The 25,137-nt window shown below is 35.4% G+C and overlaps 15 protein-coding genes across 16 annotated transcripts; 8 read left to right on the forward strand and 7 right to left on the reverse strand.

Annotated features, from left to right (window-relative positions):
* Positions 1–9: 9 nt before the first annotated feature.
* On the reverse strand, positions 10–2,330 carry LOC123308490 (probable peroxisomal membrane protein PEX13). Its single transcript, XM_044891154.1, has 4 exons — positions 2,031–2,330; positions 1,573–1,837; positions 1,074–1,429; positions 10–1,003 (listed from the first exon to the last, which is right to left on the reverse strand). Exons 1-4 carry the CDS (start codon positions 2,188–2,190, stop codon positions 471–473), a joined length of 1,314 nt encoding a protein of 437 aa, XP_044747089.1. The 5' UTR covers positions 2,191–2,330; the 3' UTR covers positions 10–470.
* A 487-nt stretch (positions 2,331–2,817) lies between these two features.
* On the reverse strand, positions 2,818–3,571 carry LOC123307752 (trafficking protein particle complex subunit 6b). The gene is made up of 3 exons (XM_044890177.1): positions 3,390–3,571; positions 3,280–3,341; positions 2,818–3,225 (listed from the first exon to the last, which is right to left on the reverse strand). Exons 1-3 carry the CDS (start codon positions 3,492–3,494, stop codon positions 2,895–2,897), a joined length of 498 nt encoding a protein of 165 aa, XP_044746112.1. The 5' UTR covers positions 3,495–3,571; the 3' UTR covers positions 2,818–2,894.
* A 211-nt stretch (positions 3,572–3,782) lies between these two features.
* LOC123307751 (translocon-associated protein subunit delta-like) lies at positions 3,783–4,534 on the forward strand. The gene is made up of 2 exons (XM_044890176.1): positions 3,783–4,119; positions 4,217–4,534. Exons 1-2 carry the CDS (start codon positions 3,874–3,876, stop codon positions 4,475–4,477), a joined length of 507 nt encoding a protein of 168 aa, XP_044746111.1. The 5' UTR covers positions 3,783–3,873; the 3' UTR covers positions 4,478–4,534.
* A 159-nt stretch (positions 4,535–4,693) lies between these two features.
* Positions 4,694–5,565, reverse strand: LOC123307753 (cytochrome c oxidase subunit 5B, mitochondrial-like). The gene is made up of 2 exons (XM_044890178.1): positions 5,355–5,565; positions 4,694–5,227 (listed from the first exon to the last, which is right to left on the reverse strand). The coding sequence occupies exons 1-2, from the start codon at positions 5,440–5,442 to the stop codon at positions 4,944–4,946; spliced, it is 372 nt and encodes a 123-aa protein (XP_044746113.1). The 5' UTR covers positions 5,443–5,565; the 3' UTR covers positions 4,694–4,943.
* Positions 5,566–5,892: 327 nt separating this feature from the next.
* Positions 5,893–7,108, forward strand: LOC123306867 (40S ribosomal protein S7). 2 transcript variants are annotated; one of them, XM_044889046.1, is made up of 4 exons: positions 5,893–5,995; positions 6,219–6,380; positions 6,551–6,883; positions 6,966–7,108. In XM_044889046.1, exons 2-4 carry the CDS (start codon positions 6,219–6,221, stop codon positions 7,041–7,043), a joined length of 573 nt encoding a protein of 190 aa, XP_044744981.1. In that variant the 5' UTR covers positions 5,893–5,995; the 3' UTR covers positions 7,044–7,108. The 2 variants fall into 2 exon arrangements, with proteins under 2 accessions (XP_044744981.1, XP_044744979.1); XM_044889044.1 differs by having other exon boundaries at positions 5,934–6,074.
* A 76-nt stretch (positions 7,109–7,184) lies between these two features.
* On the reverse strand, positions 7,185–8,754 carry LOC123308150 (EARP-interacting protein homolog). Its single transcript, XM_044890699.1, has 6 exons — positions 8,601–8,754; positions 8,420–8,554; positions 7,972–8,358; positions 7,697–7,917; positions 7,463–7,621; positions 7,185–7,404 (listed from the first exon to the last, which is right to left on the reverse strand). Exons 1-6 carry the CDS (start codon positions 8,640–8,642, stop codon positions 7,245–7,247), a joined length of 1,104 nt encoding a protein of 367 aa, XP_044746634.1. The 5' UTR covers positions 8,643–8,754; the 3' UTR covers positions 7,185–7,244.
* Positions 8,755–8,938: 184 nt separating this feature from the next.
* On the forward strand, positions 8,939–9,930 carry LOC123308151 (exosome complex component MTR3-like). The gene is made up of 2 exons (XM_044890700.1): positions 8,939–9,200; positions 9,250–9,930. Exons 1-2 carry the CDS (start codon positions 9,038–9,040, stop codon positions 9,915–9,917), a joined length of 831 nt encoding a protein of 276 aa, XP_044746635.1. The 5' UTR covers positions 8,939–9,037; the 3' UTR covers positions 9,918–9,930.
* An 849-nt stretch (positions 9,931–10,779) lies between these two features.
* Positions 10,780–13,393, forward strand: LOC123307694 (trifunctional enzyme subunit beta, mitochondrial). Its single transcript, XM_044890099.1, has 9 exons — positions 10,780–10,940; positions 11,048–11,216; positions 11,611–11,798; positions 11,880–12,067; positions 12,131–12,304; positions 12,357–12,488; positions 12,550–12,765; positions 12,851–13,090; positions 13,148–13,393. The coding sequence occupies exons 1-9, from the start codon at positions 10,877–10,879 to the stop codon at positions 13,193–13,195; spliced, it is 1,419 nt and encodes a 472-aa protein (XP_044746034.1). The 5' UTR covers positions 10,780–10,876; the 3' UTR covers positions 13,196–13,393.
* LOC123307695 (exosome complex component RRP41) lies at positions 13,359–14,310 on the reverse strand. The gene has a single exon (XM_044890100.1). It carries the CDS (start codon positions 14,217–14,219, stop codon positions 13,467–13,469), a length of 753 nt encoding a protein of 250 aa, XP_044746035.1. The 5' UTR covers positions 14,220–14,310; the 3' UTR covers positions 13,359–13,466.
* Positions 14,311–14,711: 401 nt separating this feature from the next.
* LOC123307347 (H(+)/Cl(-) exchange transporter 5-like) lies at positions 14,712–17,648 on the forward strand. Its single transcript, XM_044889614.1, has one exon. The coding sequence runs from the start codon at positions 14,861–14,863 to the stop codon at positions 17,300–17,302; it is 2,442 nt and encodes an 813-aa protein (XP_044745549.1). The 5' UTR covers positions 14,712–14,860; the 3' UTR covers positions 17,303–17,648.
* Positions 17,649–18,429: 781 nt separating this feature from the next.
* Positions 18,430–20,247, forward strand: LOC123308095. The gene is made up of 2 exons (XM_044890637.1): positions 18,430–19,392; positions 19,702–20,247. The coding sequence occupies exons 1-2, from the start codon at positions 18,613–18,615 to the stop codon at positions 20,143–20,145; spliced, it is 1,224 nt and encodes a 407-aa protein (XP_044746572.1). The 5' UTR covers positions 18,430–18,612; the 3' UTR covers positions 20,146–20,247.
* A 669-nt stretch (positions 20,248–20,916) lies between these two features.
* On the forward strand, positions 20,917–21,616 carry LOC123307381 (NADH dehydrogenase [ubiquinone] 1 beta subcomplex subunit 3). Its single transcript, XM_044889662.1, has 2 exons — positions 20,917–21,078; positions 21,219–21,616. The coding sequence occupies exon 2, from the start codon at positions 21,223–21,225 to the stop codon at positions 21,541–21,543; it is 321 nt and encodes a 106-aa protein (XP_044745597.1). The 5' UTR covers positions 20,917–21,078; positions 21,219–21,222; the 3' UTR covers positions 21,544–21,616.
* Positions 21,617–21,921: 305 nt separating this feature from the next.
* Positions 21,922–23,304, reverse strand: LOC123307382 (protein Rae1). Its single transcript, XM_044889663.1, has 3 exons — positions 22,930–23,304; positions 22,508–22,872; positions 21,922–22,412 (listed from the first exon to the last, which is right to left on the reverse strand). Exons 1-3 carry the CDS (start codon positions 23,215–23,217, stop codon positions 21,974–21,976), a joined length of 1,092 nt encoding a protein of 363 aa, XP_044745598.1. The 5' UTR covers positions 23,218–23,304; the 3' UTR covers positions 21,922–21,973.
* A 42-nt stretch (positions 23,305–23,346) lies between these two features.
* Positions 23,347–24,011, forward strand: LOC123307384 (dynein light chain roadblock-type 2). The gene is made up of 3 exons (XM_044889665.1): positions 23,347–23,461; positions 23,512–23,590; positions 23,701–24,011. The coding sequence occupies exons 1-3, from the start codon at positions 23,459–23,461 to the stop codon at positions 23,910–23,912; spliced, it is 294 nt and encodes a 97-aa protein (XP_044745600.1). The 5' UTR covers positions 23,347–23,458; the 3' UTR covers positions 23,913–24,011.
* An 87-nt stretch (positions 24,012–24,098) lies between these two features.
* LOC123307383 (60S ribosomal protein L12) lies at positions 24,099–25,019 on the reverse strand. Its single transcript, XM_044889664.1, has 4 exons — positions 24,857–25,019; positions 24,692–24,765; positions 24,455–24,635; positions 24,099–24,323 (listed from the first exon to the last, which is right to left on the reverse strand). The coding sequence occupies exons 1-4, from the start codon at positions 24,891–24,893 to the stop codon at positions 24,118–24,120; spliced, it is 498 nt and encodes a 165-aa protein (XP_044745599.1). The 5' UTR covers positions 24,894–25,019; the 3' UTR covers positions 24,099–24,117.
* Positions 25,020–25,137: the final 118 nt, after the last annotated feature.

Raw genomic sequence — 25,137 nt, forward strand, 5'->3', positions numbered from 1 at the left:
AACAGCAGATTCTATTCAATGATTTATTTATAAAGACTATAAATGCTAAGACATGAACATTTATCAGTAAAATTATTAGCTACCTCACGCTATTCATCTCCAATAAATGCACGAATTTTCAATATATTGGAATTCTATCACCTGCAAATCAGTCTTAGCACCAATATAAAAGTTTATAATGGTTGGTAAAAATCTTTACTATGAAATAATGTGACCCCTATACGAAAAGTCCCAGTAATTCAAGACTTGGAACATTCCACATATTTTCATCCATAGCAAAACTTCAAGTGAAAATTTCAAAATCGTCAAATTCAGATCTCATACCTGTTGGTTCAACATTAAAATGAAGGGGATTTTTCCTTACTCTCTGTAACACCAATAATCTCAAGAAGCAAAAGTAAATAACCAATATTTTACTCCTTCCACTAGTTATCTTAAAACCAAATAACCAAAATTTCCCTTTTTAAAATCTAAGATATATGTTTATCACAATCACTGCCCTGTTCGTTGTTATGATTTGAATTTTTCAAACTACTCTTTAGCTGTTTCGTTTCACTGTCCGCCTCTTTCCTCAAACTATCCAAATCTATATTCTCAAAAATTTGGTTTTCCCCAAAACTAACTCTTTTAGCCTTCGACTTAGTTTTTACCTCCTCCTCACTCGGAGGAGCATTAGGATTATCTGAGAACCAGTTTGTATTCTCGAAATTTTTGAGGAAGTTTTCACGACTCAAATTGCTGGTTGCTACTGGTATCGGGTCTTGCTTCTTGGTCGATTTATTCAACAGTAGGTAATTGAGAGGGACTAATCCACTCTTACCCTTGCTCAAGGCATAGGCCCAACCTGTATTCCTAAGTTTCATAGATTCTTGAATATACAGAGGGGCTATTACCACATCGTCATTTAACGCAATTGACATTTCTGATGGGTTACTCCCAACAAAGTCGAATGCTGCTTTCGCAGGCACACCTGGGGATTTCCAGCTGGACATGTCTGATTTATCTGAAATATATGCCATATTACCAAAAAGACCATTGTAAAAAAGCGAAAATCCAAGGATGCTGAGGTTTACCTTCGTATTTAGGCAGAAATTTGCTGATAATATAAGGGGCAGATGCTAAGATGCCTAAAAACGCTATAGTGGGCCAGCTGGATTGCGATGAACCTTCATTCAGAACACCGTTGGGTATTCCTTTTGTTGCTTGATTCCATGCAGCAGAAGTTGGACTCCTGGGTTTTTTACCAAGAAGTTCCAATACTTTCCTATAAAGCCAATTAACGAATCTGAAAACGCTCACCGAGTACCAAATTTGACTGAATGTGGTCCTCAATCTTCCGAAGTTCTCTGCTACACTCAAAACGGCTCTAAACGAGCTTGTTAAGGCGAAGAAGGTGTTGTCCAACATCATTGCTATGCTACCAAATGCCCTATATACAATTCAAAGCCATAATATAATATGAAATTATGCTATTAACTAATCATCATCAATCTAACTTCACTTGACCTGAACTAAAAGATTTCATGACTTAAAAGTTAGAATATAAGAAATAAGATAAGAAAATCGTATTACCTGACAATGCTTTCAACATTAGAGAATGTTTTTCGTGAACTTTCCTCAGCATACTGAATGAATCGCCTTTCTGCATCATCATTAATACCCCCATATACTCCTGGCATATTGTACATACCCATACTATTGTATCCACCATAAGAGTTGTACATGGAGGGCATACCATACGACCCATAGGAGCTTGGACCTCCATAACTACCATAACTACTCAAGCTTCCATAACTTCCTAAGCCACCATAGCTTCCATACGTGGACCCACCATAACCTTGAATCAGAAGTGTAAATACAATTTTTTAGATTATATGAAAAATATTTATCTTTCTTAATTGAATGGAATCAGTTCTTGAGGGGGTTCTATCGAGTTTCTGATGCCAAATGATCCGAGTATAGGTGAAAGCTCTAGTATTATCATTGTTGGAACTTTCAACAACTAAAATTTGACCTTTGGAATCACACACCTGAGTAGGGCATTACACCAGTTGGCCTGTACTGATTGATCGGCCGTGGAGGCAGTTGAGGTACGGATCTTGCATTTGTGCAAGACGAAAGGATATCTTGACCATCTTGCCTCAATGCTGAGGCATTTTGTGAAAGACTGGTTTCACTTGAAGATGTCATTTTACATATATTTCACAACTAAACTTTTAAAGAGAGACGTATATAACAAAATCTTTTTCACATTGTAAGGAATCAGGGATTATCATAAATCAAAATTTGTAACTTAAAAATGTCATTTTGACAACTTAAATGAAAACATTTTAAACGTCACTCAAATAACAGTTTCGATGTCAAAAAATAGCAGTTATTCACTGTTTCGGTTATTTGATATTCATCTTCAAGCCACCTGGTGGCGAAATTTTTAAGCACGATAAGTAGGTTGTTTTGCTTTGAAATATCACCTTTGGACAAAAGTTATTTGTGAGTTCAATGCAAAAATCTTCTTTTCTGATTTCAATCTCAAAATCGATGTTAAGGTTGCGCCAAAAGGAAAATCGTGGCATTTAATTTTTTTCCTTATTTATATAAGTTCAATAAACCTATATATAATAAATACAGAGTTCAAATGATTTACAAAAATTATATTTTTCAAAGAATATTTCAGATACATGTGGGCCAAAGCTTGGAATAAAATAAAATTTTATGCCTCTAGAAGGTTTTGGCATTGAATAGCTCGCCAAACAGCACTTGACTTTGAAACAAAATGGTACTAAATTACCTACAGTAGTTGTTGTCACAGGAATTGAATTCAAGACAGGCAGAAAACTTTATTACACAGTAAACAATAATAATCGGTAATAATAGTAATGTTTTATTAATTTTTTTCAGCAAGGTCTCTGGACCTGTATATGGAATTTACAAGAAGGCATTGTCTGTATCTCAGCTGTAACAATACTTTCTATGCCTAAATTTGCCAAACACCCCCTCAACACTCCACAAGTGAAGGTTACATATCTTGGTGCTAAATCTAAATACTGCTTGCCATTTGACAACTTAGTTAAGAATCGAAAGGCATTATCTTGTAAAACATACACTCCTAAATGATTAGTTCTCAAATTATCTATTTGTTTTTTGTAAATTGCAGACCAGAGATCTGTACAAATGAATTTCATAGTATCTAATTCATCCTTAAAACGGGGCATTTCTCTTGTTAGTCTGAAATTAAGATATAAATTTAAATGAATGTTATTGAATAGGTACAGACCATACCTTTCTATCATTCTATAACCAGCGAAGAATCCTATATATTCTAGTTTCGATAAATCTTCGTCCTGAAAACATTGAGACAGTCACTTTTACTCAAATAATTTTTCTATTACCTTTGCATCGGTTTTATTTGTTTTTTCCGATACTTTAGTATTATCCTCAACGACATAATCAACAACAGCTGAATGCAGTAATTCAAAAATTGTTTCTTCAGACATAGGAATGATCAAGTTTTTAGTGCAAAAAATTTGTTTATTTTCTTGTTTTCTGTCATAAAATTCTGACAGGTTGTTTCTGCCTCCATAGAATTTCCTCAAAGAGTAAAGTTAGATAAGATTTATTTTTGGAGCATATTTTCATCTGCAATATAAATGGATCTTTTTCACACTCAAAAAGATAATTGATTATTCGAGATTCCTTTTTATTAAAATTCTTATAGAATAATATAACTGTCTGTGATTTACACGTAACAACAGCAACGTCACATGCGCCATTCCACGTGGAACATACCTGGCATTTTTGGTGGAGGAACTTTGGTTTTTATTAGGTTGAAGTTGAGTTGCAAACGGTTGTGTTGGAATTTTCAAGAACAAAAAGATGTTTAAGTTTGTAAATTTTGCATTCTTTTTCGCCTGTTTGAATCTGGCTTTCAGTGAAACTTGTAAAAATCCTGTAATAACATCACATTCATTCACAACACAGGATTCTACATATCTAACTAACATCGCTTATATTGGTGTCTTTGAGGTGAAATGCGAAAATGATGGCATTTTGAAAAATATTTATGCCGATCTCAACGGAAATATTGCTCCAGTATCAACTGTAGATAAAAATAAGTTCCAGGTATATAATCTACTGAAGCATTTAAGATTGTCTTGAAATATTGTCAAAACGTCAGCTTTTAAAGCCAACTTGCTGTTAACTTAAAATTTCTCCTTAGGTAAGCTGGACTGAAGATATTAAAAAAGCTTCTTCGGGAGATAAAGTTGTTAGAATTTATAATGAAGATGATGTGGCTACTTTGAGGAAAGCTCAAAGATCTGGTGAGGACATCAATTCTGTGCCAGCTTTAGGATCAATTGTCGTCAACCATCCTGGTACCTATAACGGTCCTTTAGTGAACGGTGAATTTTTAGCTTTAGTAGTGGCTTCAGTCACTGTATATTATGCAATTGTTTCTAAGTTGCAGATTACTTGTTAGATCTCTATATTTATTTTTTCTATTTTGTTAAAAATAAATGATTTGATATATAAAGTACCATGTTATTTTTATTTATGAATACTTCAACTTGCATTATACTCGGATCTAACCTTGTAGATTCTTCATGTTCTGATAGTAGATGACATGACTGAGCTTTCCAATAAAAAGAGCCCAAATTCTTCAAATATTATTTACAATTCAGCAGAAAAACTCAAATGGATTAAGCGAATTTATGAGCTTTGTTGTTTCTTAGTTACATGTCAAGTTATTAATCAAATAACAAAGATAATACATAAAAAGTACTCCAACTCTTCACTTCATGTAATATTGTTTCTTTTTAAGGAATTTTGGAAACACAAGGTGTACTATCCAAAAAAATAAGGTTTAATAAGAAACATCTTGATGTTGAAATAAAAATTGATTAAATTACGATCTAAGAATTCTATTTACTGATGGAAAACACCATTTAAACAGGTGCTTTGTGAACAAGGGTGTACCAATGTCCACATTCACACCTCTTAGGTTGACCTTTATATAACCACATCCAGTTAACATATGAAGCTTCTTCCTCACAAATGCATCCGACAATCCTAGCATCAAAGGCAGAGGGTATTTCAGTAGGGCGTTCTCTAGTTCCTGGACCTTGTTTAATGACACGAATATCGAAGGGGTTTGGGTTTCCTGCAGCTTTGGCCAACAATTCACGTTTTTCTAAACCGGTGGCATGCTCAATGGGGTCGCCAAGGGTAACTAAATGTGAAAATTAGAATGCAGTTAGAGGCTTGCCAGATTCCAATATTATAAAAGAAGTCATATTTGATGAAATAAACTTCAAAAAATTACGTAATTTAATGATGGTTAACTGGACTGGGCTCACCTTTATTTGAAGCGTAGGCTCTGAAAATGTTATTTGTAACGTTGCGCCTAACTGCATTCACTGCCAGTCTACCACACAACGAGGCCATTATTTGTTATTATTGAGATTTTCCACGGAAAATTGTGGTGCAATGTGAAAATTTCAATAAGCTTTCAATTATTTTTCATCGACCTCTTAATTCAGCTTCATCCCGTCAAAATTGGCCACAGATTACGATGACTTGATTTTCACAAGTTAAGATTCCATCGAAATTTTTTGAATTATCCTAATTTCCAAACAACTTCCATTATTCTCAAAAAGAATACTAGAATTACTTTCATCCCTTATATTTTTTTCATTCAATTTTCCATTATTCTCAAAAAGAATACTAGAATTATTATGTATGTATTGTCCTATATTTTTTCATTATTTATTTTGAAAGTTCGAATATTTTCAAACAATTTTTTAGATTTTTCGCAACGACGAAAATCTTGTGGTAAATTTATGTGAATTTTCCAAGTTTTCTCTCAAATTTATCTTAATCCACAAGTTGAGTGAACATTGTGAAGAAAAAGACTTTTAGACCATAGAGAAACAGTTATTGCTATTTGTGACTAACCACCATTCTGTCTTTCAGTGGCTCGCTCTTTTTTCATGTCGGGGTGAGTAAAGTGAAATATTCCATCTAAGTGTGGATTCATTTATTTTTTGATTGAATTGCAAGAAAATATTCAATGTAATGTAAGTGTCTCAATGAAATTTTTATGTTTCCTCAATAATTTGGCAATGATTAGTTAGAGATTATGCGAATTAAGTAGATTGTTGTTTCTATGGAGGTTATGTTCTAACTCTAGAAGTGGATGTTGATGTCTGATTTTGTTTCAGATGGCTAACAAAATAATTAAATCTGGCGGTGCGGAACCCGATCAGTTTGAGACCCAAGTGGCTCAAGCTTTGTTGGAATTGGAACAAAGTTCTGATTTGAAAGCTCAACTTAGGGAGCTCCATATAACGAAAGCTAAGGAAATCGATTCTAACAACAAAAAGGTAAATCTTATGAACGAATTTTCTTTTAGTTATTGAATTTTAACATGATGCATTTACTTAGGACACCAATGAGTTTCTGTGACTTGAATTTTTTTCAACTGATGGCTTCCTTGCCATGATTAAATTTACTTCTCATGTGGACATGCTCTGAAATCATTTTTTTTTTACAGTCTATCATCATCTATGTACCCATGCCCAAGCTTAAGCAATTCCAAAAATTGCAATCAGACTTAGTCAGAGAACTTGAAAAGAAATTCAGTGGCAGGCATGTAGTTTTCGTAGGAGAGCGTAAAATCTTGAATAAGCCTACACGTAAGACTAGGACCAGAAGCAAGCAGAAGCGTCCAAGATCTCGTACTCTGACTGCTGTTTATGATGCTATTTTGGATGACTTGGTTTATCCTGCTGAAATCATTGGCAAGAGGATTAGGGTTAAATTAGATGGTTCCCAACTCATCAAGGTCCATCTTGACAAAAATCAACAGACTAACATTGAACATAAGGTAGGGAAAATTTGTTCTGATTAGCTTTTGATTTTTCTTTATCCAGTAGTCCAGTGGTTTTTTATCTGGTATCTTGTTTCAGGTTGATACCTTCTCTTCAATTTACAAGAAGTTGACCGGCAGGGAAGTTATATTCCAATTCCCCGAATCATATTTGTAATATTGTTCCAAATAAAATGATAAAAAAATTTTTGGAATTTTTGTTCAGGTATTATAAATATATATTTTGGGTGTTGAATTTCACTTTTAACTAATGGGTACAGTATCAATTTCTACATTTCTTGAAAAAAAATTCGCCATCTAGTGAATCTTTATTGTTTTATTTCTATATTGACATATTTAAAACATTTCAGTTTAATATTCATAACATTATTTGATATTTCAAAGACTTCTTAACCCTTGTTATCAATAATCTTCCATCATGACTTAACGAAGCAAAAATCCAGGGCTCTGCTGGTGACCATTCGGCACAGTAAACGCTGTCTTCATGCTCACACCATTGAAGGGGGCCATCTGATAATCTGAAAGTGTGAGCTATTAACAACAAAGCAATATATTTATTCTTGAATGATTACTGACATCTGTTTGGCTTCAAGTTCGTTGCTTTCTTCTGTAAGACAACTTTCAATTACGTTTTCCGAGCTGACACTTGCAGCACTTGAGAGAAGCACCCGCCCATCTGTACTAGCAGTTAATATTAGTTGGTCATGGAATGGGTTGAAACGTACTGACCAGATCCTAAAAAAAAGACAATATTCCATGAAAAATTGAAAAAATATCATACATACTATAAAAAAAATAATCATCACTCACCAATGAGTATGATCGCTTCTCGAGAAAATTGGATTGGCAGTTTGTCTATAATCCCAAATTTTGAGAAAGCTATCATCACCACAAGTAGCTATGTGATACTGCTTGTTCATATTGTAATCAATATCTCTTACAAAAATCCTGTGACAACAATCAATACTCCATGCTATATCACCAGTCCTTACATCATAAGTTTTCAAATGTGTTTCTGTTAATGCTGAAAACTACCCCAAAATCATTAATAAGCAGAAAACAACTTCCAGTAGATCTTTACTAACTTGATTACAATTTTGATGGGGATTCCATTTACCAAGTGAATACTTCAGATTATTTTTAGTTTCTAACTGGATCTCAGATATAGGTCTAGCGTTAAAATCTGAAAGATCCCATAATAAAATTTTATTCTCTGTAACAGAGGCAGCCCTAGTTTCATTGGTGGGGTGAAATTCAGTAGTTTTAACATCGTTGCTGGGTATGTCCAGTTTATTGGATACTTCCAAGTTATCGATTATATTAGAGTCATAGTTTTCTGGCAATTTCAATACATGGCTCTTCATAGCACAAGTACTCTCATCTATGATTGAATTGTAACAAACAGCAATTTTAGAAGCATCTACAGCACTGGATGTTATTCTCCATACTTCACCCTCTGTATGGTGAAATAACTGAAAATTAATAGTAACTTGATCATATCCAATATATTTTTTCTTGGCATGGTAGAAGTACCTGGGGTTTTAATACAGACTCTTCTTCATTGAATTCCACCAAATGGATTTGATTGTTAGATTGTTTCAATGACTGAGTTCCTATTATAAATTTCAGTTTTTCTGTTTCAGCTAATATTGGGGCTAGTGCTCTGGCCTGAAATTTCAAGGTAAGGCAAGTACATATAATTATAACTTCCTACCTGAAATTCCAAACCATATATCAATGAATTCTCATTATCCATTATCAATTGTCGCTGCAATTGATGAGTTGTTTTGTTGATATTTTGTACTGTTTTGACGTTTTCCAAAACAGAACTTTGACATTTTACGGTTAGATTGCTGACATAGAAATTTATTAGAAAGTCAACCTGACATCTTCTCTTTGATGACATAAACATGCATTACATTTGTATCTTGTATCCAAACAATTACTTTTTGAATGAGAATACAATGAAAAAGAATCCCATCTGGATAACTTAAATAGAAATAACAAAAATTCAAGATATAGTAACTTTGTTAAAAAAAATCATTGTTTAACATCTGTGATCATAACCTGAAAACTGAAAAACGTCTATGATACACATTTGAAAATTAATTTGCGGTTTTCTTTAATAATCGAGTTCTCTTGATTTTCATAATGCCTATTGATTATAAGAGATTGAATGGCCCCGAGGATGCGGTACCGTACAAATTATTCACCAAACTCAATACGAAAAGTTTGAAGGAACAATATAAATCCTGCATTTCTGAGAATGGGCTCAGGAAAGATGGAAGAAACATTCTTGAGCATAGGAAATTATGTATGTTTCTCTTATGTTTTTTGAAAATTCTTTACATATTCTTTTCTAGTTTTGAAAACAGGAGTTGTGGCTCATGCTAAAGGATCTGCTTATCTTGAACAAGGTAGAACCATAGTCGTTACTTCTGTATTCGATCCTAGGGAAATTCCAAATAGAACAGATTATTCCTCTAAGGGAGAAATATATTGCGAATTCAAGTTTGCTCCATTCAGCTGCTCTAAAAGAAGGTTACATCAGCAAGACTCTCAGGAGAAAGAATACAGCTCTGTTATGAAAAAAGCTCTAGAATCTGTAGTTTGCAGACATGAATTTCCTAATTTTCAAGTAGATATTTATACATTAGTACTACATAATGATGGATCAGCTCTTAGTGCTGCTATAACAGCAGCAGGTGCTGCTCTTGTATCTGCTGGAATACCTATGTTTGATATAGTTACTTCTGTTACATTATCAATACAAGGGAATACAGTAATACTTGATCCAGATAGGACAGAAGAATCTTTATCAAACATAGCCATTGAGAAAGAACATGGAACAATTGTCATGTGCTATCTATCCTCACACGAGCAAGTAACGAATTTCTACCAAGTGGGTCATTTATCTGTTGATACTGTGACAAAAAGTATGGATACCTTAATTGCAGCATGTAAAAATATATTGCCTGCCATTCAAAAATGTTTTGTGAGAAATGTATTAGAAATAACTAGAAGAGAATAAATTATGATGAATATATTGCGTAACATTAAATCCTGCCTTTTCTAAGTATGCACTCCAAAGGTTCATAAAATCATAATACTATTACTGCATGATGAATTAACGTGTGTTCCAAAAATTCCAGTGGCGGTTCAAGGAATGATTTTGGGGGGGCAGAATTTTATATCTGGAACTCTATAAGGTGTTTGTTGGTAAAATTGGTATATCTTTACAAGTGTTTTATAAGCTACATGTTTGAGAGAAAACTGCTTTGAAACTTTTTAGTTCAAGAGGGAAATAAATTAAATTTTCGATATTTGAAAAAATATTTCTCAGGTTCTCAAAGAGCAACTTTTCTCGAAATTTTATCTCTGTGCAACTGTTCGGTCTTGACGAAGTTTTAACTGACTTACTTTTCTGGATTTTTTAAGCTCACCTTCTGACCCGGATATCTCCACAGATTACAGAATCTGAATCAATTTTGAAAATCCAAAACGTTCCATCAGATAGATTTTTCCTTGTATAGATGGCGCCAGCCACGCATATAGGAGAACACTTTTCAAAATTAGGTAGAAATTTTCCGAATGAAAAATGAACGTCCATATTTTCATCTGAATCTAATCATTTCTAAAATTGTAGAACACAAACGAATGCTTTTAATCGACAACACACTTTATTTATATGCAAATATATTAAATATTATTCTGATTTTTTCCTGTAGTTCAGTATATATTCCAAATGGTTAATTTTGTATACACATATACTATTTTGAAAATGTAGAATATAAGAAAGGTGAAAAATTACAAGTCAAAATACCTACAATTAATTCTTCCCTAATTTAAAATACGCATCTCTGAATCTACGCGTTTGCGCATAAGTTAAATTTACTCTTTTATCCTATTATCTGAGTAAAGTCAATCCACTTGCTTCTCAAATAATTAATAATTTAAAGAAAACTAAACATTATAAATTTCTCTTATAAAATGATGTCGCAAATCGGTAGTAGGATACCAAAAAATGCTTCCATTATCAACACTTTAATTTCTGGTAAGTTAATTAAACAAATTAAAAACACAACCTACATTCAAGAAAATGTAAATCCAAAGTCCAAAAGGTATATTTCACCGAATATAACTATTTTTTTTAAATTTTAGGTAATGTGAGAGCTCTGTCTACAACTCCTCAATTAAATGCGAAAAAAACACTACAAGATAAGACAGGGAAAAATATTGTTCTTGTAGATGGAGTTCGAACACCTTTTTTGATATCTGGAACCGATTATTCAAAAATGATGGCTTATGATCTGGCTAAACATTCCTTGAAGTAAGTTTTTTTGTGGAATTCTCCTGCAGCTAAATGCATTTCTTCTGAAAGCAATAAGAAAGCTGAAATTTGGACTATGTCTTCAACTGTTGAACTGATGACCTCTTAGTGATTTTGACCCATGTAATATTATACCTACTACCTCAGAAAGAACTCTAGTGAGGTTGAAAAGTAAAATTTTTCACTTTTTGGATTGAATAATCTAGATACCTGTGAATTATTAAGATAATTTCTATGCATAGACTCTAATAGAGTACGATTCTATGAATTTTAGTTTACATAGACAATTATTATTATATGCAGACCAAAATTCATTGAATTGAGTTTGGATTATATACATCCTTCAGTCAATGGTTGTATCTTTATCCACCTGTAGGTAATTTTTGACTTTCAGGGGTATTCTAGAAAAAACTGGTTTACCTAAAGAAATGGTCGAATATGTAATTTATGGTACAGTAATTCAAGAAGTAGAAACCTCAAATATAGCTAGAGAAGCAATGCTTTGTGCAGGGTATAGCGATAAAACTCCAGCTCACACAGTAACCATGGCTTGCATTTCTTCTAATGTTGCGATTACATCAGGTGATGGAAATTCCTTAGATTTTGTGTACAATCAGTTTTGGCCTAGTAAATGCATTTTTCGGTAATTGAATTGTCCTTCAGCTATTGGACTCATCGCTAGTGGAACATACGACACAATCGTTGCTGGTGGAGTTGAATTTATGTCAGATATTCCGATCAGGTTCAGCAGAAAACTCAGAAGTATAATGCTGAAAGCTAATAAAGCTAAGACTCTTGGCCAAAAGTTATCTTTGTTGGGCCAAGTTAGACCGGCTGATATCTTACCACAGGTTAATTGTACTTTTGATTTGTAATACTATTGAAGGACTAACATGGGTTAATTTTTCATTCAGTTACCTGCAGTGTCTGAGTTTTCCTCTAAAGAGACCATGGGTCACTCTGCTGATCGTTTGGCAGCAGCTTTCGAAGCTTCTCGCAAAGAACAAGACGAGTTTGCGATGCGTTCTCACACTCTCGCCAAAGAGGCTCATGAGAAGGGTTATTTAACTGACGTGATTCCAATCAAGGTTTGCTGCACGATGAACTTGTTTAATTCATGTGAATGAGTTGGTTTTTCAGGTTCCTGGAGTCAATAAGTCCATCGAAAAGGATAATGGAGTGAGAGTTTCGACAATGGAGCAGCTCTCTAAGCTCAAACCAGCATTCGTTAAGCCTTATGGTACAGTTACTGCTGCCAATTCATCGTTTTTGGTAAAAAAGAAAAATCTGTATACCATATACTTCTGACTCTTTTATTTCAATATTTTCACAGACTGACGGTGCTTCTGCTGCTTTGATTATGCCTGAAGCGAAGGCTAAAGCACTAGGACTTAAACCTAAAGCTTACCTTAGAGATTTCACCTATGTAGCTCAGGACCCCATTGATCAACTTCTTCTTGGTCCAGCTTATGGAACCCCGATTATCCTCCAAAAGGCTGGTTTGGGAATTAAAGATATTGATACTTGGGAATTTCATGAAGCTTTCGCGGTAAGTCAACTATATTAGCCAAAATAATTCAGATTTTTATATCCCTTCAACTAATAGATTAATATTTTTGCCGAAATTCGTTTAGGGACAAATAGTCGCTAATTTGAAAGCCATGGACAGCGATTGGTTTGCTCAAACCTACATGAACAGATCGTCCAAAGTGGGTGCTCCTGACATGGACAAATTTAACAAATGGGGTGGTTCCCTCTCGATTGGACATCCTTTCGCAGCAACCGGTATAAGACTCGCTATGCATACTGCAAATAGGCTGGTCAGAGAAGATGGGCAAATCGGTCTAGTAGCTGCTTGTGCCGCTGGTGGACAAGTAAGAAGCATCACTATTTTTTCTTTTAATTTCACTAATAATTCAACGTTTTTATAGGGTGTTGCCATGTTGTTGGAAAGACATCCAGACGCCACACCCAACTGAGATATTTGTCTGTTATATGCCAAATGTGACCTTCATTAAAAAAATTATTTTTCTAACTCGCCGAAGTCGATTTTCAAAAATGTAAATATATATTTATACATGCAGTAACTCAAATCAGTTTTCCATTAAGTTATACTTTTCGCATTTTGAAGAAAAATATCGATTTATACAAAATAAACTTTATTTAGATATTTAAAATACACTTTATTCCATAGACCAATAATGAATTTATCAGTCTACGTTTTATTCAGTTACATAACCTAAAAAACATTCATGTCAAAATCCAACCTGTTGAGCTTCCAGTATGTCGAAGATTATTCCTAACAGCTTCATCTAGAATATTTTTGATATCTCTACATCCCTCCAGAGCTTTATCAATCACTTTCTGCAAATCATCAACGTGGAATCTTTTGGACATCTCTAACAAAACAATTTTTCCCGATATTGGTAAAGCAGCAAGGGTTAGAGTAGGTCCTCCCATCAATTCTTCTTGATGCGAAATATCAATCATTGATATATCTTTGTTTGCTAAAGACGCTGTGCAAGCAACTACATACTCCTTCAAGGGGATGCCCGCATCAACCAAAGCTAGTGTGGCTGCGTTTACACATGCAGGGTATATTCCTCCGTCTGCGTGGAGAACTTCAACGTAGACGTCGATTTGAGACCATGGATATAATTCGATTTTAATTGCCGCAACTAACGCCTGTCTCAAATGAATGGACATTTCTGTAGATTTCCTATCCCCTCTGGGTCTTCTTTTTCTCTCTCCTGTGGAAAATACGGCCATACTAAACTGACAATTGATGACTGCCGCATCATGTTGGGCCTTCGATCTGCCTCCACGAACCTGGTGAGGTCCATAAACCGAAGCTAGGACTTTGGTGAGACCTTGTTCAATGTAAGCACTTCCATCAGGTTCAGGAAATACGCCTAATTTACAACGTATCCTTCTCAGTTCATTAGGTCTCCTACCATCTAGTCGAAGTCCAATATTAGATACGAGTTCTCTGTTTCGACTCATTATTCATTAATTTTAAAAATCTAATTTCTATTTATTTGGAATCTAACCTTATTTTTTTTAAAACAGCAGTCTCCAACTCCAAGTCATCTGGTGGCAAAATGCATAAGCATGATAAGTAGGTTGTGCATTTATTTAACATCAATTCACAGGAATTGAATGATTTGAAGTCGCGTTTCTGATTCCTATTATGGAGGGTGTAATGAATTCGATAAATAAATTGAGTTCACTAGGAGCCCTAGGAGAGTGTCCCCATAGCCATAATAAATTGTGCCACCAGGTGGCTTGGAGAAAAACTGATATCGCTATGACAAGTCTTAGGCCAACTCATCTCAAAAAATTTTCTCATCTACTGAATTACTGATTAAAAACGACCGAATTCATTTTTACCGAAAGTACAGAGTTTGAATTATTGAATTAATTCTTATATCAAATGATAATTAAAGAAAAAGTTTGCGGGTTCTATGAAACAAATTTGTTTGACAGCACATTGTGATGTGTGTGACGTTTGACGTTTATAATTTAACTCTCACTTTTCACTTTTGTTTTATTCCATGATTAAAAAAATTTTAAAATTTGGTACAAACAATAGAGGAACTTGCTGCATATAGCTCAATCCAAAATGGGATTTGAATTGAGGGATTATGGAGAAATTTCCACTTAAAAGATCAGGATCACCACCAGGGCAGACATCTCCCACATATCAATCCCTTAATAATAAGTACATAAACCCAAAAACAAACCCTGTGAATAATTTAAATGACGATATGAGTGATATCTCAGCTACAGGAGGAGGCGACACTCCCGTTCGTTCAGTGGATGATGAAGAAGCAATGCAATATTCTATTTCATATGGTGGTATACAAGATACATCCGACATTCCAGGGATTGGTCAGTATGATGACTTTCACACAATTGACTGGCAAAGGGACATTGCTCATGATCGTATGAGGCACAGATATTTGGTCAAGAAAAAGCAGGACTCTATTTGGAATCTAATACAAGGATTTCATGATGCTTGGTCGGGATGGCTGTGTGTACTCTTGGTAGGGCTCTGTACAGGTGTTGTAGCAGGTGTAATAGATATTGGAGCAAGTTGGATGACGGATCTAAAATTTGGTATTTGCTTACAAGCATTCTGGCTCAATCAGGAACAGTGCTGTTGGTCTTCAAATGAAACAGCTTTTGATAGCGGTAACTGTTCTCACTGGTATACATGGGCAGAAGTATTAGGAGCCACAAATGAAGGAGCAGGTTCTTATATGATATCTTATTTATTTTATATTATGCAAGCACTTCTTTTTGCTGCATTATCAGCATCGTTAGTACGTATGTTCGCACCATATGCATGTGGATCTGGTATCCCAGAGATTAAAACAATACTCAGCGGTTTCATCATTAGAGGGTATTTAGGAAAATGGACACTTATCATCAAGAGTGTAGGACTAATTTTGTCTGTTTCCTCTGGCCTCAGTCTTGGCAAAGAAGGTCCAATGGTACACATAGCATGTTGTATCGGAAACATTCTATCATATTTATTCCCCAAGTATGGTCGGAATGAAGCAAAGAAGAGAGAAATTTTATCGGCATCAGCTGCGGCAGGAGTGTCTGTTGCATTTGGTGCCCCTATTGGCGGAGTTTTATTCAGTTTGGAAGAAGTAAGCTACTATTTTCCCTTGAAAACATTATGGCGATCGTTCTTCTGCGCGCTCATAGCAGCATTTATATTGAGATCGATCAACCCGTTTGGAAATGAACATTCAGTGTTATTTTATGTTGAATATAATAAGCCATGGATATTTTCGGAGCTGATCTCTTTCATCGGATTAGGAATAGTTGGAGGCATCATTGGAACATTGTTCATCAAGGCAAACATTTACTGGTGTAGGTACAGAAAATTATCTAAATTGGGCCAATATCCTGTGACTGAAGTGTTGGTGGTTACCGTTATCACTGCTATTATTTCATATCCGAACAAGTACACACGAATGAGCACCTCGCAATTGATTTACCTGTTGTTTAGTCAGTGTGGCATTTCAAATACCGATGCTTTATGTGATTACAACAGGAATTTTACAGATGTTAACATGGCCATTGAGATTGCCGAAGCAGGACCAGGCGTTCATCGCGCTATATACCTCTTGATCATGGCATTGTTGCTGAAACTTGGAACGACAATATTCACGTTCGGTATCAAAGTACCTTGTGGACTTTTCATTCCAAGTTTATGTCTAGGTGCTATCGTTGGTCGAATTTGGGGTATAGCGATTGAGCAAATGGCTTATTACTACCCTAAAAGTTGGATGTTCACCGGAGAGTGTTCCACTGGTGATGACTGTATAACACCCGGATTGTATGCTATGGTAGGCGCAGCCGCAGTTCTTGGAGGAGTTACCAGAATGACAGTGTCCCTGGTTGTGATCATGTTTGAGCTTACCGGTGGCGTGAGGTACATAGTTCCCCTTATGGCAGCCGCTATGGCCAGTAAATGGGTTGGGGACGCCCTAGGGAAACAGGGTATCTACGATGCTCACATAGCTCTGAATGGGTACCCCTTCTTGGACTCCAAAGATGAATTCCAACACACTTCTCTGGCAGCGGATGTGATGCAACCCAAACGCAACGACATGCTCAGTGTCATAACCCAAGATTCAATGACAGTTGATGACATTGAAACGTTGCTAAAAGAAACAGAACATAATGGATACCCAGTGGTCGTCTCTAGAGAAAGTCAATATTTGGTTGGACTGGTCCTGAGAAGGGATCTGCATTTGTCCATATCGAATGCTAAGAGAATGATCGAAGGAGTGTGCGGTCAATCCATGGTACTGTTTACCAGCGGTAACCCTCCACAAACACTGGGACCACCACCACTGAAACTCAAGAAAATCTTGGATATGGCACCGATAACCATAACCGACCAGACACCGATGGAGACAGTGGTAGACATGTTCAGAAAATTGGGACTGAGACAAACTCTAGTCACTCATAATGGTCGTTTACTGGGCGTGATAACGAAGAAGGATGTACTTCGGCACATCAAGCAGATGGATAACGAAGACCCCAGTTCCATTCTATTCAACTGAGATTATTTTCCTGAGATTAAAAACGGGCGAAAATTGAGATTAACAAAGTGTGGTAGGGGAATAAAGAACGGTCTTATAGATTTTAATATTATATAGAATAAATTCTAATGATTTTACTCCATAAATTTATTTACAGATCTGTCCTGTTTCCGTGTTAATGTCTTCCTTACCAGCCACACTAGATTATATGTGTATATGTATATTATGTCTAGTGAAATTTTATTACTTTGGAAACTGTTCGAAATTCATGTATGAAAATGTTTAAGTACATATTGTTGAATTGCTCAATTTTTGTTAGGGTCCTACGCCATTATATATTTATGATGTATTATATATTTATATATGTTCCATGTGTTATTATTGATCTTCCAATCCACAAGAATTCGGTACAAAATTGGTTGAAATTGATCGGAAATGAGAAAACGTTAAAAAAAGTTGAGTACATACACGTTCTTTCGCATGGTAAATCTTGGCTCGTGAGAAAACCCATCCTGTTCTGAAATTTCGGGTGAGACGACACGATAAACCGTGCTTGGTTGGCCGGGCAACGAAATTTTTAACACATTTTAACAATTTCCTGTTAAAATTATTTCTTCACTTCTCTTCCAAATATATTTGTTTATCGATGAGCAAGAACAGTACAAAATTCAAAATTTCTTCGGTCAGAGCATAGACTCTCAATGCAATTGGTCCATAGAAATCAGTGAATTATTCTATGGTTTAATATTTGCTGTTTTCAATACCAACTTGAATTTCGTAACTAAAAATCTTACTGAATGGGCCAAAATATTGCCTCGCCTCTGAAAACATCCCCTATATCTGCATTGAGGACTACATATACATGTTACAAATCACGAAAAAGGTCCTAAAATTCAAATAATCCGTTTATTTGAATAATTATTGTTGAACTACCAACTGAAAGAACCAATTTTGATGAAACAATAACAGAATTAAGATAATATATTTCTTTATTCAATACCCCATGTAGGTACGCCCTTGTATTCAAGATTGTATAGTCATCTTTCGCGATTTATAAGAGGCAAATCATCTAATCGTTACGTAAAAACAGGTATTATTAACGACGAAGGTCATATCATTATTTTGTACCTGGTCGAATATATATCTTATCTGATATTTCCATGAGTTTCTGTATTTGTTGATGAGTGCTAAAAATCATCGGACATAAATTTCAAGTCATTTGAAATACTTGAGGATGATCTATAAAAATTTAGTACAATCTAGAATCTGCCACAAACAGACCTAGTTTTCCGATATAGTGCGCCAGTATAGTGTGTTTCCCGGACGCCAAAATGGATAAAGAAATCAAGACCAAAATTATTTCTTGGGTAAAGGACGCGCTCAAACAGGAGAAATTAGATAAAATAGACGTGAAATTCCCCGTTACCGACGCTACAGGTGGTTACTCCGCAGAAATAGTATACGTTGACGTTAGAGCCGAGAAAGGTTTAGAGACAAAATGTTACAACCTGATCGTGAAGAAGAACAAAGACAACGAGGTTATCATGGATACGATGAATTTCCGAGAAGTGTACAAGAAGGAAGTGTACCTGTATTCCACATACGTGCCATTCCTGAAGAAATTTGCCGAGAAAAGAGGATCCGCGCCTTTCGATAACATTCCGCGCTGCTACGGAACAGTGAACGAAACAAACCATTACGTTATCGTGATGGAAAATTTGAAACCCAAGAATTTCCGATGCCACCCTCTGGGAGGAGACGCCATGTCCTTAGACCACGTGAAACTGGTCATTACCGCTTATGCCAAATGGCACGCGCTTGGTCTGGCTGTTAGAGATCAGGATCCCGATGTGCTGAAGGGTTTTGGAAAGCCCCGCCATCTCCTCGAAAACGAATATTTGATGAAGAGCATTTGCGCCTCGATAGAGAATGAGATGGATTACGTATCTGAGATCTACAAGAAGAATAACGATCTTAAACCAGTGGAGGTTCTTCAGAAATTGAAGGAAAATTACGTTCAGATGTTCAGGGATATGCTGGAAAACAAGGACGAGGACGTATTGATCGCTAGGCATGGGGATTCTTGGAACAACAACTTTCTGTTTCACTTTGTAAGTTGATATTATCAATAAATAGGAACTTATTGTTGAATGTAATCGTTCATATTCTGTGCTTGAAGGTAGTGCTTAGCTGCAACCATACATGTCGAAAACCCTTTGAGTATTCTATGCGAAAACCATGAAATCGAGTTCTGTGCTCGGAACCACAAACATAACACGCTAAAAAGCACTACGTTTGAACATAGAACATCACTTCCAGCATTCCGTAGCTTGTTTAACGACGAATTATTTCTGACGAATTCCTACAATGCATTGAAATACGATTCAATAATTTTCTCCAAAATCTTTTTTTTGTTTCAGAATGAAGAGCAAAACATTCCCGACAAGGTAATGATCATCGACTGGCAAGCTGGAATATTGGGAAATCCGATGGCCGATGTTAATCAGTTCCTCTTCTATTGCTGTACGAGGAAAGAGCTCGAACATCTGGACGAGATATTGAAACTTTACCACGATACCCTTTCCAAAAAATTAAAAGAGCTGGGGAGCGATCCAAGCAAATGTTTCCCATGGGACGTTTGTAAGAAATCGTTCGAACGATATGCCCCACTGTCCATAGCTGGCGTTCCAATCTGTTCGAGGATGTGTTTCAAGGGTGAAGTCAAAAAAGCTTTCGATTTCGCCGATTCCGTAGAATCCGGAAACGTCGACGCCATGTTCGGCAACGAACTGACCGATCCAAAGAAGTATTTCGAGAGGATCGACGGGGTTCTCAAACTTGTCATCGATCGTAAACTTGTCTGAATATTTCGAAATTACTTATGTACAGTTATTATTTAATGTATGTTGCATTTATGTATGATTCTATTCTATGAACTCAATAAATTTGAAAAACGTTTTTGGAAATCTCTACTGATACAGTAATCATAATTTTTTCACCCTATCCAATGCCAAAGAAGCCAATGTTTTCATATTCACCAAAGTGGTAATAAGTGGTTTTCACTTATCAGAAAACTTAACTACAAAATTTGATAAGTTCAAAGTGAAAAGAACATTTTTCTACAAGCGTGAGCGTTCAACCTTTTTCCCGCACGCATTCCAAGTTGCAAAGAGTCACTTTCCCACAGAGTGCGGGAAAAACACCTGCTATTTCTTTCCCGCACGCATTTGCGTGCGGGAATGGATTAGCAGGGGTTTTTCCCGCACGCAAATATTATAGAGTAAATTAAATTCTATCATCTTTCTATGGACAGAACGTCAACGATGAGAAACCCTTAGTAACGACATGCAGAATAACGTCTGTCATTATATATGAATTAATCAAATGAGATATGATCTGTTTCGTAAAATGGATACATTTATATATTTCAAGCGCTTGTAGAAAAAATATTGTTCCTAACTCTTGCGGAAAGTGTCTTGCCCGCACTCAACTGCTTACCCCATGGCTTACCCGAACTCTGCTTCGCATCGTTCGGGCAACGGCAGTTTCGTGCGGGCAAGTATCACTTTCCGCACTTGATAGGAAAATAACTATTTCCTGTATTTGAAAATTTTCAGAGATGACGCGATCTGAAAAATTCATATACTTGCTCATGCGCAGCGATTTGGGAGCTCATATTTTTTGACATACCAATCTATGTCTATCATTTTTGAGGTTAGTTCAAAAATCAACAAGAAAATCTTATAAAAATTCAAATTAATATTAGTAATCGAAATTATCCAAGGATATATCAATACGTAAGTATGGTCGGATTAAAGAAACTGCGTTCATTTTTCAAAGTTAATTCTGACACAATTACATAATCACAATTTCTTCCATTCTGATTTTCCAATCATAATTTTCGTTTCTGAGATTGAAGAGTGCTACTTTTTCGTAGAAAAATGGGAGGTCACGATCACGGACACCATCATGGTCCTCCCTACACAATCCCAGATTACAGAATATACAAAGTTGAGGATGCTCCATTATTACTTAGAACTCAGAACGCTTTAGCTGCTAAAGGGTTGAAGGATCCGTGGTTAAGAAACGAAGTGTGGAGGTATGACGAAAAGAACTGGGGTTCCTATAGTGATAGAATAAAAATAACATTCAAAAGAGGTTTTAAGATCGGCTTCACAGCATTTGTTCTCACTGTGGTTGGAACGAAAATTTATGATCTAACCGTTGGTGGTGGTCACGACGATCATGGAGAACATCACTGATGTATATTTATTCAGTGGTACTTGGTAGTGAAAAGCTTCAAATTGTAAATTGAATAAAAGAAATTATTAAAATAACTTCAATTATTACTGCCTATCAACCTGGCTCTGAATTATATTCGAAGAATACTACTCAAAAATTTGATTCTTTAATTGTTTCTGAAAGCCGAGTAGTTTTATACAAAAATTTGGGTAGTTAGACATCAAATTAAGATCCTATAATAGACTTATTATCTATGGATTCTATTACTGATATACTTCACTATTATCAGCAACAAATGGTTTTCTTGGGAAAAATAAGTGTGAGGAATGTACTTTTCAACTTATGAGCCGACAGCTTTCAAAATGAAAAAAAAATAGGGATACATAAAATAATTCAACAACTTTCATAATGGCTCCTTATTAAACGAAAAAATCTACATTTGATTCAAATTTATGTAGATCCCCTTGGTTTCAACTCATCGAAACATGGTCGCAGGAAGATTTGACTCTTGAAAGACGGATTGTAAAATTCGTGTCCCCTGCTCCAATCATAACTGACAGCATATGCAAATATTTGTCCGTTGTGATTGAAAACGCATCTTACTATCGGTTGTTGCATAGCACCCTCTGAGGACTTCAGTTTTGTCCTAGCATCTTTATCCCAATAGCTGAATGTACCATCGGAACCTACAGTGACCAAAGTTCCATGGACTGGATGGAATGCAATGTCATTGACAGCATAAATGTCTTGATAACCGTTGGGCGTTCCATTTGATCGATGGCATTTGAATGTAAAGTTGTCTTTGGGATTTGTGGGGCTAACATACTGAATGGCTACTCTGCCCTCCACAGAACCAAGTGCATATCCTGTAGGAGCTTTCTTCTTGTCTCTAAAAATTTTCAACATCAAGAAAAAGTCAGTTTCAGATCCAATAATTAACAAGTTAATTAAACTTGATATGGGCATAAATTATCAGTTACTTACTTGAATATTGCCAAACACCTATGTTGGTATTTTAAAGGACTCTCAACTCTCTTATATTCAGAGGGTTTTCCCTCTAATTGGTAAATTATCAAATGTCTGTTGGCAGTTCCCACCACAGCCATTGGGTAATCAACATCTGCACAATAACAACGTTCAGGCAATGCTATATTCATTATAGGAGTTGGAGATCTTGTATCCCAAAATTTCAAAGTTTTGTCCCATGATCCTGTCATGAGACATGTGTAATTTGGAGCTTTAACCCAATGACATGTTTTTACTGGAGCATCATGTTGGGCCACTTGCATAGTTTGGTTACTAGCCAAGTCCCACACCTTAACAGTTTTATCACAGGAAGCAATAAAAACCTGAAAATAAACACCGAACTCAAGGGAAGTCTCAGATAATTAGAAATCATTACATACTTTACTACCATCGTCAATCCAACACACATCAAGTACAGGTGCTGTGCCTGACTGCATTGATTTTGGTACACTTTTTCCTGTTTGTTCGATTTCCCAACATCGTACGCTGTTATCCCAACTACCAGCTATAAGAAAATTCTGTTGTAGAGTTGATGGTGAGAATGCAAGAGAGCTTATTGAATCATCTGGTGGCTGAGTTACTTCGAAATCTTTCATAGGATTTGCTGTGTTAGTGGTAGTCGTGTTTTGACCAATAATGGAGCCACCGAAAGTATTTTGGCTAAACATTTTTTATTTTTTTAGTGAAACGTTAGAAAATCAGTTAAATTTTCACTTGCATGTTTTCATAAAAAGTGTAAACAAAATGTTTATGAATTCTGTGGTTATTTCTTCTTTTTATATTGTAGTATTTGGTATGATTAACCTCGTCTGTGGTTTCGAAATGTCAAAATTTAGACTAGTAAATAAATTTCGATCAATCAATCCTCCAGATTAATCGAGAAATAAATAATATAAAACAGTTTCAACCATGGTAAAATAATCCAGAAGTTATTTACTTAGTAATACAATTGTGTTTTGTAGGCAAATGAAGTCGAAGATACCTTAAAACGAATTCAATCTCATAAAGGTGTTGTAGGAATAATTGTTGTGAATTCTGAAGGTAATTATCATAATCGATGTACTTTCATAACCGTATAGGAACAATTGACTCGAATAGGACTATCAGTTTGTTTTCAATAAACTGGTTTAGTTTATACTTTAATGTTTTAGGCATACCAATAAAAACAACACTTGACAATACTACCACTGTACAATATGCAGGTCTAATAAGTTCATTGTCAGACAAAGCTAGGAGTGTTGTAAGAGATTTAGATCCATCTAATGATTTAACTTTCCTTCGCATAAGATCTAAAAAACATGAGATAATGGTGGCACCCGACAAAGAGTTCATTCTGATGGTTATACAGAATCCAACTGATTGATGTTACATATTTTCTGAGATACTGTGCACTTAATAGGAGTATGAGTTAACACTTTTTATTATAATTTATAGTATTAAAAATAAACCTCTTTTAAATTAATGTTGTAATGATTCTCAATAGAATATATCAATATGTTTCATACTGGAATATATTTATTAAATAAGTAGGGAAACAAAACAAAAAATAGACCTAAAAAACTTTTTATTTATTCCTCTGGTATTTCAAGTTTCTCATCATTTATGTCATCAATAAGGTCATGTGGTGGTCTCCCATCTACAGTACATCCTACTGATTGGCAAGTACCTAAGATTTCTTTAACAGTACCTGACAAACTTCTTGCCATAGATCTGGGCCTCATTTGTTTTGCAATATCGATGATATCATCCAAAGCAAGATTTCCTGAATGTTTAACTGTAAACAACAAAGTATGTTACAACAGGACCTGCCATCATGAAAAAAATTGATAATGGACATTATGTGTAGCAATTGATGAACAAAATTTTTAATTATGATGTCTCAATAAAATGATAAGGCTCACTCACCATTCTTTTGCTTCTTTCTATCTCTTGGTGGTTCTTTCAATGCCTTGATGATGAGCGAAGCAGCAGATGGTACAACTGAAATAGTTGCTTGACGGTTTTGGATTTTCAAGCATACTGTAATTTTAAGACCTTTCCAGTCTGCAGTGCTCTTGGCAATGTCGTCACCAATTTTTTTAGGAGACTGTAATGAACAAACATGTTAGGTTAGTGAATAAAGCCATTAGTATCACAACTCACCAAACCTAGGGGACCGATTTTAGGGGCCAAAGATGAGGTAGCTCCTACTTCTCCTCCAACACATCTCAAGTAGACTGTAAAGGGAACGATATTTAATTCGATTTATCAAATCAACATAACCTTCAATATCGAATAAATTGTAAAAAATATTGTTCTATTACTCACCGAACTTAACTTCCGTAGGGTCAAATTTTGGTGGCATCTTAGTACTTAAATTCTAGACTTTCTTGCCTAAAAACTCTAAGATTACAGAGATTAATGCAGATTGCAAATTTCCTGCACCCAACTTCTGCTGCACAGCCGTTTTAGAAAAGGAACGACAAATGGATTTTTGTTCTGTGTGCCGAAATTTGACAAATGTCACAGAAAACAGAGACAGAAGCTTTTCTGTCAGAGACAGACATTGAACTCTATGGGTTCCCATAGAGTTCAATGGAGACAGAAAA

This window comes from Coccinella septempunctata, chromosome 2, assembly GCF_907165205.1.
Source record: "Coccinella septempunctata chromosome 2, icCocSept1.1, whole genome shotgun sequence".
Taxonomy (NCBI): domain Eukaryota; kingdom Metazoa; phylum Arthropoda; class Insecta; order Coleoptera; family Coccinellidae; genus Coccinella; species Coccinella septempunctata.